The sequence below is a fragment of the Lagopus muta genome, chromosome 14 (assembly GCF_023343835.1).
Source record: "Lagopus muta isolate bLagMut1 chromosome 14, bLagMut1 primary, whole genome shotgun sequence".
Classification (NCBI taxonomy): domain Eukaryota; kingdom Metazoa; phylum Chordata; class Aves; order Galliformes; family Phasianidae; genus Lagopus; species Lagopus muta.
The window spans coordinates 17,540,211-17,553,724 of record NC_064446.1 but is presented as its reverse complement, the minus strand read 5'-3'; the positions used below and the strand labels follow the sequence as shown (position 1 = coordinate 17,553,724).

Sequence of the window (13,514 nt, the reverse complement as noted above, 5' to 3'; positions counted from 1 at the left end):
CTAGTAAACACAAGATTCCAAATGTTTCTTTTCTTTTTTTTTTTTTTTTTTTTCCCTTTCTTTCCTATTCCTCTGTTAAATTGCTGCTCTGGGAATGGCAGTGTGCAGGGGCAGGCGGACCAGCTGCCGTGGGGCCGGGGCTGAGCAGCTCCCAGGTTTCCATTTAGTGCTGGGAGCTCGGACTCGGCGCGGAGCAGCTGGGGGGGCTTCAGCTCCTGCTGTCCCAGCGCCCCGAGGCATTGCTGTGAAGGTGGCTGACGGGTGGCCAGGCGGCAGCGCGGGGCGCCATCAGCTGCAGGGGGAGCAGACGGGGCGGCTGTGTGCACCGCAGTGCGGGCTGCTGGGCTTCTGTAATCCATGCCGATTCTTTAAAGCTTAATCCTAAATATCCCAGCTATTGGTTCAGGATAGCAGAGCCCTGTCCCCATTTTTCACATCTGTCATTTTGCCGTCATCATTTCCTCTTCTCACCAACAGCAAAACCGAACACAGAATGGAATTGTTGCGCCCGGAGCTCCCAGGAAACTCCCCAGGATTTGGCTTTGTCGATACTGTGGTGCCTTTTGGGTATATGAAATACCTTTATAAATGATGCTTCCAAAACACACTGATTGCAAACCAAACTGAACCTGGGCTTTAATTTTTTTTTCTTTTTCTGCACTGTGGTCATTGTTATTGTCCTGTTGCTGTACACCTGCCCTTCAGACTCTTTGTCTTTTTAATTTATTTATTTATTCTTTTTGGTTTTTTTTTAAAGAAAAAGTGTAAGTTGCTAATTTATGACATTCTAAAAGAGAATCCAGCCCAACACTGCTCTCAGCTCCTCCATGGGCTGCCCACGGTCCTAGATTATAATAATAATAATAAAATCAGTAACTCTTCCTCTGTGCATGGCCAGGCTCCCCCTTTCTACTGTTAAGATTGTTGAGATCCTTTTTTTACTTGAGCAAATGTTGAATTAAAAAAATAATTTTCAGTCTGGAAACCGCTCCTGCAAGACCCAGTGAACAAATGAAGGCAGTACAGCACTCAACAGCACCACCTCAGCAGTGTCCCCAGGAGGGTGGCCCTGCTGTGCAGCTGTGCTGCATCCACCTCACCTCACCTGCTTCCACCCTGCTCTAAGGGCAAAGTGCTCCCTGCCCACCGCCCCTCCTGTACTGCGTGCTTCGGATGCCCTGCAGCTCCTGTGGTGCCTCCGGCCCTCAGCCCCTAAAGAGGAGCCTGGGGAGGCCCTGCCTGGATCTGTGGGGCAGGAGCAGGGGGCATTCGCCATCCCAAAGGGATGAGTAGGGGGGACGTGCACTGCCTCACACATTTACTACAAGAGGTGGCTTCCAGGAGTACCTTTTTTTTAAATGGTTAAAAAAAAGAGCCAAGATAAAGTAACTTTTTTTTTTAAATGTTCTTTTTTTTTTTTGTTCTTGTACAGAAAGCCTGCACTCTGGTACCAGAAGTAAAGTTGTTCCAAATGTGCCTGTGTGGAGCTGCTGATTGTTGTGCTTTCCAGGTGGCTGCAGCTGGGGCCACGCTGGGGGGGTGCAGGGAAGCCCTGAGAGCAGGGGGGCACAAGAGCCGGGCAGCCCCGAGCCCAGGCACTGCAGTGCAGGGCACCATCCCCGTGTCTGGGGGGCACTGGCAGCTCCCAGCCAGGTTTGCAGCGCTGAGTCCTTCAGCATTGGTTCTGGCCCCAGGCTGCCCAGCAGGGTGCTGCAGAGGGCAGCAACGCGTTCAGCAGCGGCCGTCAGAACCGAGGCAGTGGTGAAGGAGTCAACAACACAGGAACAGGTGCTGGCTTCTCCTTCAGCTGCAATCTCTGCTGGTAGTGGAATTGGTTTCACAATGAAACCAAACCCAACGCTGCACAGAGCTGCACGGCCTGCGCCCCCACGGGGACAGGATTCATTACTGGTAACACGCGACACTGAGCTACTTCCTCCACAGCCCAAGTGCTAATTCTCAGCTGCTGCTGGTGATGAATTTAAACAGAGGCACCTAATTAGAAGCTGCAGGGCATGGATAATACTGCAAAGGCAATGTTATACAAACAGGCGCTCATTTACCTTCATATTAATGGCATGACCTTAATCTACCACTCCTTGGCCCAGAGAGACAGACCCACACCACATGTGCAGGCAAAGGAAGAAACGCCACAGCCTGAAGAACTGAACTGGAAAATAATTCTGTTTGGCACCGAATTGCACAGATGCTGATCTGAATGTTTATGAAATTTAATTTGATGCTGTACAGTATCACACAGTTTGGCAAAACACAGCCAACATTTTAGGCAATAGGACTTCAGTTCTTTGCTCTGCTCTTGAATTCACAACTCCAACAAAACCCAACAAAAACTGGCATTAGGCCTGTACAATCCATATAAAAAAGGAGTTGGTTTATTGTAGTTCAAATACATAAACTGAACAATCCCAACATTTCAAAATTAAACTTTAGAAACACAAGTTTAACATTCAAAACAGGAGTATAGTTTACAAGAATTGCCCAGAGGGGGAATCCACAGTCTAATCCAGAAGTATGCAAAGATCACTTATCGTAAATAAAAACATTTATACAACCGTCCTGCTCTGGTGGGTAGCCACTGCTACCAGCCACGTGTTTCCAACTGGAGTAAAAATCATTGGACAGATCTTTGCCTGGGCAGAGCAACCTGATTTTGTTTCTAATCCATGGATAGGGTAAGGAACAAAGCAGACCTGTGAGCAAATTTGATTTGGTCTCTGTAGTGCTAATTCTCCTTTCAGTTTTAACTCGGGGCTCCAACGGATTTATCACCACATACAAGGGTGAAATCAAGCACAGAATCAGCACCTGTTACCATAACGCGGCCCGCAGCCATCAGCTACAGCAGCATCTCGCCCTCACAGCCAGGCAGCCCCAGGGCCACGCTCACACCTGAGCCCCACACGCAGCTCTGGGAGCTGCACAGCACCACTCCTCCTGCGCCGCCGCTGCGGGACACGGCCCTGACACAGCCTGCACAGCTGGGCCCACCATCCCGCCCTACAGACACTCATAAATAACTGCCACGTTCTTTTTTCTTCCTCTTTTTATATACATCTTCTATTTTCATACAGAGACCACTTTATGCTCACAAACACTGCTTTCTCCTCTGTTCCTAAGATGGTTTTGCAATATATTCACGGTAATGTATATGTATAAACCTGACAGATGGCTCATGCAAGCTTTTTGATTTAGCAGATACTCTTGCCTTAAGTGAACTCAGCTCTACTTCGTCGTCCGTCTCGTCGGCTCCGAGGCTGTGGGCGGTGGGGGCGGACCTCGGCGGTCCAGGTCATCCACGTAGGACACGATGAGTTTGCGCCTCTCCTCCGGCACGCAGTCAAGCACCAGGTAGCGCTTGTCGTTCTGCAGTATCTTCTCCACATCCTTCAGATGCTGGTCTGACTCCTGGATCAGCTTTTTGGATCTGGAAGCAGGCGCAAGGAATTACTGCCTGGCAGGGCCTGGGGGCCACCCCTCACAGCGGTGCAGGCAGCCGGGGGGGAGCAATGCCAGCAACCTGCACAGAGCTTTGGGCCACGAGCACTTTCTGCTCAGTCAGCAGCAGCAGGATGCTGAAGTATCTGGCAGTATCAAGGCACAGGAGCTGGAGTGTTTGTAGCCTCTGTGCTAAATTAATTAAGCACCATGGAAGACCTGTGTCTGGCTGCCGTGGCCTTGTACAGCACTACATCAACTGTTTAAATGCCAAAACCTAGGGGGACAAAAATCTAGAGTTTTAAATTAGGCATCCAACTGAGACAGACAATTAGGATTTCACAGCTTTGGTACTAAACTGTGTGCACTGCATCAGTTGACAGCACTGTGATTTGCTCATTGAGCAGCATCACCTGAAACCAAAACTCCAAAACACTCCAGTGATGACTGGAGGGGCAAGGACTGACACGAGCACAGGAGATGGCCCTCACCACAAAATGAATCCATTGCCTGGCAGCCAGGGTACACACAGTGCTATTCTGAAGCAAAAGACAACCTGACCTCTGTGCTGGTTTGATTTTCATTATTTGTTAACCATTAGGAAATGCCGAGTTAAACCAAAACAAATCCTCTATCAACTACACACACACACACACACACACATATATATATATATATTTCTTTTTTGACAGATTATGAAAAAGTTATAGAATAAATGTAGGCAAGATTATTCTAGGGAACAAAAGAGCAGCTTCTTGCCACTTACATGCAAACGCACAAAAAGAGCTCCTGGGTGACATTCTGCTACACACCTGTATGTGATAAATTTGGTCTCCTTCAATAGTGTTCGGAAGTCAGCTTTGGCAGTAATGTATTTGTCTCTAATGTACTCCTCAAACTCCCTTTGTTTCTTCTGAAAGACAAAAGACAAACCCAGAACATCGAATGCAGACAAAGTACTTCATGCAACTCAACACACTGAATATAAGTACAAGTCACAGGATGAATGTATTTTTGTTTACTTCTTGCATTTTTTAATTAAAAACTATTAACGTTCACATCCAGCAGGCACCATTTCAGCAGTCCCTGATTTTCCTTCTCCATATCCTGCGCCACAGAGAAGGCCAACAACAGTAATGCAAAGCTCTTACCCGGTCACTTGAAGAAAATTTAATGCACCTCGGATCTTCTTTAATGATTTTTTTTACTTCTTTCCACGTCGATGTTAAAGTTATCTTTCAAAAGAAGCAAAAATAGTTAAGACTGCAAGAAAAATGATATCCTACAGATGTGGAATATAAGTATTACCACATCTGGAAGTAAATATCCCCAGAGCACACCAACAAAATCACTGCTGTGTCCAAGTGTTGGGTTTTTCTCATTCCTATTACTATACTCGTATTTTTTGTTATATGATCTCATACATTTACTTTTCTTCAGACACTTTCGAATCAACATCCTCCCAAACACCATTTACATTCTAAGATCCTTTTCTAGAACATATCTATGGATATATGCTGTGAAAAATTACCTACAGGAAGCTTGCTTCAAAATAACATCTGCCATATGATTCCATCACACTAAGATCTGCCTGCTGTTCCAACAGCTTTTAACCAATGCCTTACAAACACTCAAAGCTGCAGGGTCAAGAAAGCTGACTGAAGCTTGCACACAATTTTAAAAGACCAAGACTCTCTAGAACCTCACAGCACACTGAGAAGATGACAGGCTTCCTCAGCGTGGCACAGAAGTTCAAATTAAAGAGCATGACTTAAAACAGAACGCTGAGACAGACAAAAGATCATCTACTGGTATCGAGACAAACACACTGGTTATTTGAAAGAGCAAGATGCCATACAGAAAGGAATATCAAGCAACTCAATACTGAAGAAACGTAACATCCTGCAGGAGATAAAAAAAAAAAATCACTGATTAGAAGCTTAAATGCAAATGAACTGTATGTTAAAGTGAAACAGAACTCAAGATAAGCAAGGAAACGTAACGCTTACATTTTTCTTACGGAGAAAAGAGACTGGTGAAGCAAACAGTCCCAGAAAATAAAGCCAAACAAAAATCAACTCCTGGCAGAAAACTGAAAAATCCAACTCCCCATGGACTGGCAAATATCTCAGTCTGAGCACATATCGCTCTTACCGCTGAAGTCTCATCCAGAAGTTGCCTAAAGTGTTCCCTCTTCTTTTTGGTAAGTGCTTCGATGTGCTCATTGAAGAGCTTCTCTTTCTCTTCTCTTTCCAGCAAGGAGCCAGACTCCCAGCGGTGATCTTTGCGCAGGGTCCTTCTGGTGTCAGACCACGACACATCTGAGGAACGCACCTGGCCACAAGGAGGATTATTGCTGTCAACGTGTTGTCCTGTGGTTCACTGACAATTGTTACCCAGCCCTTAGCGTTCTTCTATCCCTTCTTTTAAACTATAGATCAAATTAAGAATTAAAGCTCTTCAAAAAAATTCAGAGACAACAGCAGCTTTCTGTTAAACACTAACCAAGCAGCAGCTGGGGGAAGCACTATGCATTAGCTCAAATGCAGGAGGAGAAATCACTGTCCTGGAAGAGTACGCTCTTGTAAAGAAAGTGAAGACAATTCTACTTCTATACAAGCCAAAGTGCTTTTCATACACAGCATGACTGGAAAAGAATGCACTGCCAAGCTCCTGGAGTGAATCAGAGAGAACGTGCTGGTGCCTCACCATGTCAGACAGCAGTGCTTTGAAGTTCTGTATAGCTTCCTCCCGTTTGTGCTGCTCACGTTCTCTGTCGATCTCCTTGGTTTGCTCTGATCGAGCTTTCTGCACTTCTCTTTCTCGTTCACGCAAACTTGCCTCAATGCGAGCTTGTCTTTCCAGCTCCTTCTCCTTTTCAGAGTCTAAATTCTGGAATGTAAGAATAGAAGTTTTTCCTCAATACAAACAATGTGACATCTTTCATGCTTTCATTAGGCAGGTTAGCAAATTAAAGGATTACCAAACCAAAAGTATCTCAGAACAAAATACTTCAAAGTGATGTAAGATCTGCAAAACTTTGCTTCAAGAACTGCTGAACTGCTGCTGGGGCTCCATGGGGGAAAGAAGGCAGGTTACAACACACACTTGTTCTCACCACAGAGCAATGTTTCTCACGAGTGCATCCCCTAACTGAATGATGGATGAGGGAAGCAGTATAACTATCTTCAGCCAACTTTTCCCCACTCCACCATTAATTCCTTGAAGAGAAAAGCAGGAACGCTGCACTCAGAGATGGGCACCAGTGAAGGAGCTGTGTGTGAGCCACCTGTCATCCTGAAAGTTCAGCTGATATGAAAATCACAGAACGGGAAAGTGCCCATTCTGTTTCAGAGCCATCGGAGCGGTGTCTGCACGTTCTGAAGTTCTATAGCCAATGACCTTACAGCACTCTGCTTTTCCTGCTCTGCTGACTAAATTCACCCGTGCACGTATGCAATGTATGCATGCAGGCATGCACACACCATGCAGCAGCAGAGCCACAGACAGCACTGCTAAGATCTGCAGTCATTCCAGGGTACTGCTACAAATAACCACCGTGCAGAGTCTGCTTAAACATGGAAAGAAAGCACACGTGAGGCTGTCTTACAGTTGGTTCCTTCACACATCATTAGCAACATAACAGCAGAACACGCAAAATTGCTTCCCAATGGCACGCACATACCTTAGCTATTTTTTCAATGTACTGTTTGAAAAGGTCTTCCCTCTGTGAAGAGCTATCCACAGCTTTGTAACGAGGGTCAGTCTCTACTTTGTCCTTCACTTTGCTCCAGCGAGACTGACTGTCCAGGTGGTGGTTAGCCAGTAGTTCAAAGAAGTCCATTTTGATCTATTTTACAGACAATAACAGAAAGATAACACTTGAGAAAGAGACTTTGATACGCAGCAGTTTGCTCTTATGAAAGAAGAAATGAACTTACCTCCATTACAGGGAAGTATACTAACATTACATACCATTTTAATTTAGAAAAAGCATTAAAACTACTAAAACTCTGAATTTAGACCTCACATCTAAAACTCACTTCCTCTTTGGGAAGATTTCACATCAGGAAGATCTGCTAAATCTACGATGAGCTACATTCATTAAAGAATGATTCACCAATTTTATTTCTTCAATTTCAGCTTATTTTTGAGCTTTTACATATCAAAATAACAAGCTACTGATTCTCCACTGTAGCATCCTACTATCAATATCACAGAAGCTCTGCAGTTTTAAACAGGGCTCTAAATAAATCATCTATTTAAGGACTCGTATTCCAAGTGTGCAATAAACAGAGGTAAACACTTGGATCCACTCATCTTAAGATGGATCTAACCAATAAAGAACACACACAGTAGTAATTAAGTGAATTACATTAGAAGACAGGTATGCAAATAAGGAAAATTTTTAGTTTACATTTTCAGTTTTAACTGGGACGTCAACACTCTGTCCAAAATGACAGCACCACCAACGGCTGGCACAGCATCAGTCCTGCTGGATTTTTGTTCTGGTTTATTTGTTTGTTTTTGTTGTTGTTTGAATCTTAAGACAAAAGCGAGCAACCAATTTTCACCCAAACTCCCAGAATCAGCCGTCACAAGAGCAACTCCTGTGCCTTATTACACCTCTGTTTTCTGGGGTAGATGATTTCCCTCTTTCCTGACGTGCGTTAACTCCTAGCTGATTTTTCCTTTTTATTTCCTACACTTGGTGCCACAGAAGTCTGCTTTGACATTTAAGACTCCGTGCGTGAGAACAGAAGCAAGGGACCCGTTAGCCTCGCTCCCTGAGCGACCTGCAGCCAGCGGATGGACAGGCCGGACGCAGAGGTTGAGCACGCTGCCTTTGCAGCAGCCCGAGCCTTGCTGACCGATGGAACAACGTCTCCGGTCCCGGCACACCACTAAAACAATTGGTTAAGAAGGACTGGCCGTTCAGTTTGTGATACTTGTCACCTCTCCTCGTCCATTGGAAAAGAACATCGCCAGAAGCAGTTCTGCTCTGGAACACCGAGGTTCACAAAGGAGAACACTCTGCATTTCCAGAGAACTGCTCACCTGCTGCTCTGTGTTACGGCACCAATGAAACAACATTCTCAGAACAACATTCTGCAGGCTGAGCCAGCCACAACTGGAACTCTTCACAATATTAATACATAAACATAGAGGATTTATAGACTTTTGTCTTTACTATCTCAGAAAGATTCAGATAGTAAGCAGAGATTAGAGAACAGTGGTTAGAGCCAGCTGAGGAGTTACTCTGTATCTACAGCACTATCATTTTGCTTAAAGAAGCTAACAAAATGCTAAGCAAACCATTTATTCATTTTAAGATAAAGAATGCTGTTTCAAAACATCTTTAAACATGCATGCAGTATAAAAATATGAAGCTTTCTAAGCCATGGCATTAGAAATACGTCAAAAATCAGACGGTGCCCAGATCATAATACAGAAGTCTATAAAGTAAGGGTCTCTCAGAGCTTAACCAGAAGCCCCTGCACAGACAAGGTGTGACAGACATCCCACGGAACAAGGCGGTCAGACCTCGGGAGGCAGCACTGCACGCTGTGCTTCCACGGCAGCGCAGCGCAAACCACAGCCTGACCAAAGCTCTGTCAGGGACGGCAGCCCAGCCCAGCACCGCCGCCCAGCCTCACACCGGTGCTCCGCAAGCAATGGCTGCAGAAGGAAGGGAGCGCTGAGCCAATTCCTTCCTAAGAAAGATGAGCGACTCTCAAAGCACGGGTTTAACTTCGGCCAGAGCTATCTTTCATCTGCAGCATCTACAGAGAAGCACTGCGATTTGCTTTGTAATTAAAACTCCACAATGTCTCACCAAAGAGCGGCCTTTTGGGATCGCAGCTCTTGGATGTGAAGTTCAGTGCACGTAAGCATTTAACACAGGAACCAGCTGACAAACAGTACAGAGGGGGAACCCTCGGCAGGGCCGCCCAGCACAGCACCAGCACAGGGATCTGCTCCTGCCTGCTCCCCTCCACCCCCAGCCGCTGAGCGGCAGCTGAAAACCCAAGCACCCATCAGCAGCCAGTGAGCCACAACTCCCAGCAAAAACCAAAATACTGGACAACTCCAAACCCTTACATTAAAGATTTCTGTAAAGCGGATCCTCCTTAAATAGAGATTTTGGACTTTTAAAACAGACTGAGAAAGCTTCAAGTTCAATGCTTTAAATTTTCTTTTGTTTTAAACACTTTCAGAATCAAAGGAAAATAAGACCGAAAATATTTCAGGTGTATTTAGGTCTTTTTTTTTGGCAGTTAACACATTGCAGGTACAACTCTCATCACTTCACAAGGAAAAAAACTAAAAAAATGTAAAGTACCGGAGCTGCGGGAGGCTAAAGTCACCACACAGAGATACCAATTCTTTCCTCACTAGGGAATCCCATAATATTTGCGTGTCAGTGATTGACAGCTGTCAGACTGAACTGATTGACAGGCCGCACAGCACATAACTGTAAAGTCTATCCACTTGTTATAAAACAGAATACATAAAATGGTTACAAAAGGCTTTTGGAGGAAAAAAAAAAAACATTATTTCAAAAGCAAACAAACACAGTCTCTCTTCTTTTAACTTTAACTTAAGAACAGTCATGCAACAATACGACATTTTACTTTGCACTACGCTGCAAGAGCGCTTTAAAGTTCCTCGTTCATAACCGAAATGCAGTATGTAAAATTCTAGAGCTGAAATACATCAGTTCTCCTCTAAGAGCACAATTATTCATTGAAAATATCAGCAATAAGGCAACATTTGGAAAAAAAAAGACCAGAGTACCTGGATTAAGGAAAAAAATACATGAGACTTACTGAACAAGAAAACTGTCTGCAAATCTAACGTGCTGTTCAGCATTTTTCTTTTCTGCAAGTATTCTAAGTGCAACATACATTAACTTTACGCTACGAAATAAACACTGCAAACTTCAACATGTTAAAAATCAGGCTTTAGAGCTTTTCTCCACTCACACACCACACGGGGACATCGCAGGAAGGCTGCACGTTTTGGTGGTAACACCCAGCGTCACCTCCGCGGTCAATTGCTCTCCTCGCACTGAGAGCACAGCAAGGGAAGGGAGCCCAGCAGGGCAGGGGAGGTGATTCTGCCCCTCTACTTTGATCTCTTGAGACCCCACCTGGAGTACTGCGCCCAGTTCTGGAGCCCCCAACACAGGGAGGACATGGAGTTGTTGGAGCAGGTCCAGAGGAGGGCTGTGATGATGATGATGGCTGGAGCACCTCCCCTACGAGGACAGGCTGAGAGAGCTGGGGCTTTCCAGCCTGGAAAAGGCTGCAGGCAGATCTCATAGTGGTCTACCAGTACCTGAAGGGGCCTACAGGAAAGCTGGGGAGGGACTTTTTATAAGGGCAGGTAGTGACAGGACAAGGGGAAATGGTTTTAAGCTGGAAGAGGGTAGATTTAGACTAGATGTTAGGAAGAAGTTCTTTCCTGTGAGGGTAGTGAGACACTGGCACAGGTTGCCCAGAGAGGCTGTGGATGCCCTCCCTGAAAGCACTCAAGGCCAGGCTGGATGGGGCTGCAAGCAACCTGGGCTATGGGAGGGATTGCTGCCTACAGCAGGGGGCTGGAACTAGGTGATCTTAAAGGTCCCTTCCAGCCCAAAACATTCTCTGATTCTATGAAAGCCTGCTCTTGACTATTGACACTACGGTCAGATGACATTTGGAATTCATTAATCTTTAATAGCTGACCTTTAATTCTAATAAGCAGCAGTTTATACATAAAATATATTTACTGAAAGATTAAGTCACGGAAGTGCTAGCTTTAAATGCAAAGAAAATATGGAAGCTGTTTGAAATTTACTTGGAGCAGCCTGCAGAGAATTCTAAGATCTTACTGCCTTCACTAAGATCAGAGAGGTAATGGCCGGCTCTGGGCCTCCCAGCCAAGCAGAACAAGAACTGTGTTCCTCTCAGTGCCTAGGGACGGCATCTTAAAGTGTTCTCAGGGTCACAAATATGAGCTCAACACACTCTACGTCAGTATACCTGCAAACTTAAAAGCAGTTAGTTTAGAAAGACCAAAGAGACATCCGTGAAGTGCTTACATTGTAAAACATCTACAGGAAGGGAAGGACTGAGTCCCGGCCAAGGCATGCTGCCAACCAAGCCCTGCTCTGTCCCATCTCACTCAGGCTCACACCACTCACACCGCTGAGCTAAAAAAATTCACCTTACCTTCTCACCCCTGGTCTTCAAATCTTCTTTTTCCTTCTTTCTTGCCGCTGCGATAAACTCATTAAACAAGGCCTCTCGATCTTTCATCTTTTCAATTGCCTTGAATCTCGAGTCTTTAGCATGCTTGGCTGCAAATTCACTAAAAGTAGTTCTGCAACAAAATGGCAAGTGAACTAATGTGGCAGAGCTGTCTTTGCTTGGAAGCAGGTTCAGCAGAGAAAACATTTCTTCTGCTGGTAAACATGCCAGAGCACAATGAAAACCAAAAAGAAAAAGAGAAAAACCATCCTATGTTCTCACTGTAGAGATGCTTGATCAACGAATTACAGAAGGGAGTCCGGTGTAGGCACGCACACGTTAGACACTTGTAAGGTACTGGTTTGTTGCTGTTTTGGCTTAATAGAGCTACCTGCAGAACATGCAGGTGGAGGAAGAGAAACTACAACACAACCAAGAAAAGGAAATGAAAACTCAGCTGACTATAAGTTGTCTTTTTTGTGGTTAAGCAGTTCAGCCACCAGTCTTGTCCAGGTATTTCACACCTGTGAAATTAAAAACTTCGCATGCATTCACTTGCAGCCAAACCATGCTAAGAGTTTACTGAGGAAACAATCTTTCTGTGCTAGTCACAACGTAACACTGGCTGCTGAAATCCTCCCCTACAGTGAACACTGTATTGCCTTATCTTAAAACACGTGAGTTGAAAATACTTCAGACACTATGGGCAGCTGCAGCAGTACTGGGCTTTTCACCCATTATCCCCATAGCATTTTCCTGGCAGTTCTCTCACCTCCAGGGCCAGATTCCAATCTGTGCAGTAGATATAGTACTGCCACTTACCTCAAAAAAAACCACTATTCTGCTTTTTCCAAGCTCTGATGCAAATCTGGCCCCAAGAATACGTGAGACACTTATAATCATACGAATGTTTTCATCACAGCATGGAAATAATTAGACTTGGAAAATCCAGCCTACTGTTGCTGTAGGGTAAATTGAAACAAGAAGAGAATTTGGTAGCTTATTCAAAAAGATTAGAAAATGAATGTACAGCTATATTGAAGAACAAGAGCTGCTTAAGTGGAACACAAACTCTTGAGCATGTTGGACTGAGATAGATGATTAAAAGTAGTCTGACGCTCACAGAGGTACAGCAATATCTTTAGACAAACACTGAAACCAGAAGACAAAGGATAAGATTAAACAAGGCAGTCTTTCAGTCGGAGTTCTCTTTCCCACCCCAGTCCATAATTAGGTAAGAATCAGTCCCAGTACGACACACTGCAGATACCTTGGAAGCTGAGCACACTAGAGCTAACAGGAACCTCTGGTGTTAGTCTGTGAATGCTACATGGAACTCACTGATCCACTTTTCCTTAAAACATTCTCATGCTCCATTCGTCCTAGACTACCAAACTTTCTGCCCTCGTTAAATGAGCAGACTGGTGCTTCACAGTAACAGTTAATCACATCTGAAGTCATGTAAGAATTTACATAACACTGGGTTCCATCAATTTCCAACGCCGATCACTAAAATAATTAAATGGAAGCAAACCGAACAAGCAGTTACTTCACTGTAAAAGAATTAATGCCAAGTAAGCCAAGAGATGCTGAAAGAGAACGCTCACCTGTTGACATAAGCACCTATTTCATGAACTCTGTGTGAGAAAGTTGTGAAACAAACATTTCTAGCAACATAATCTTGAGCGTTAGTACAGTTACTGTTATCATCTCACTGTTACCACTGCATGCTGGCCTGGCTGAGAAGGGTAAGTAACACTTTTCATATGAAAGTAATCAAAACATTAAAAAGTCTTATTATTATTAAGACACTTTTAAACAGAA

The 13,514-nt window shown here is 44.6% G+C and overlaps 1 protein-coding gene across 1 annotated transcript in view; it reads right to left on the bottom strand.

Moving 5' to 3' along the window:
• Positions 1 to 24: 24 nt before the first annotated feature.
• The window catches only part of TCERG1 (transcription elongation regulator 1), a 34,235-nt gene continuing 20,745 nt past the window's right edge, over positions 25 to 13,514 (bottom strand). Inside the window, 7 exon segments of the mRNA XM_048960107.1 lie at positions 25 to 3,445; positions 4,269 to 4,369; positions 4,608 to 4,691; positions 5,611 to 5,790; positions 6,166 to 6,348; positions 7,142 to 7,306; positions 11,673 to 11,823. Coding sequence (XP_048816064.1) covers positions 3,244 to 3,445; positions 4,269 to 4,369; positions 4,608 to 4,691; positions 5,611 to 5,790; positions 6,166 to 6,348; positions 7,142 to 7,306; positions 11,673 to 11,823 — 1,066 coding nt within the window. The 3' untranslated portion in view covers positions 25 to 3,243.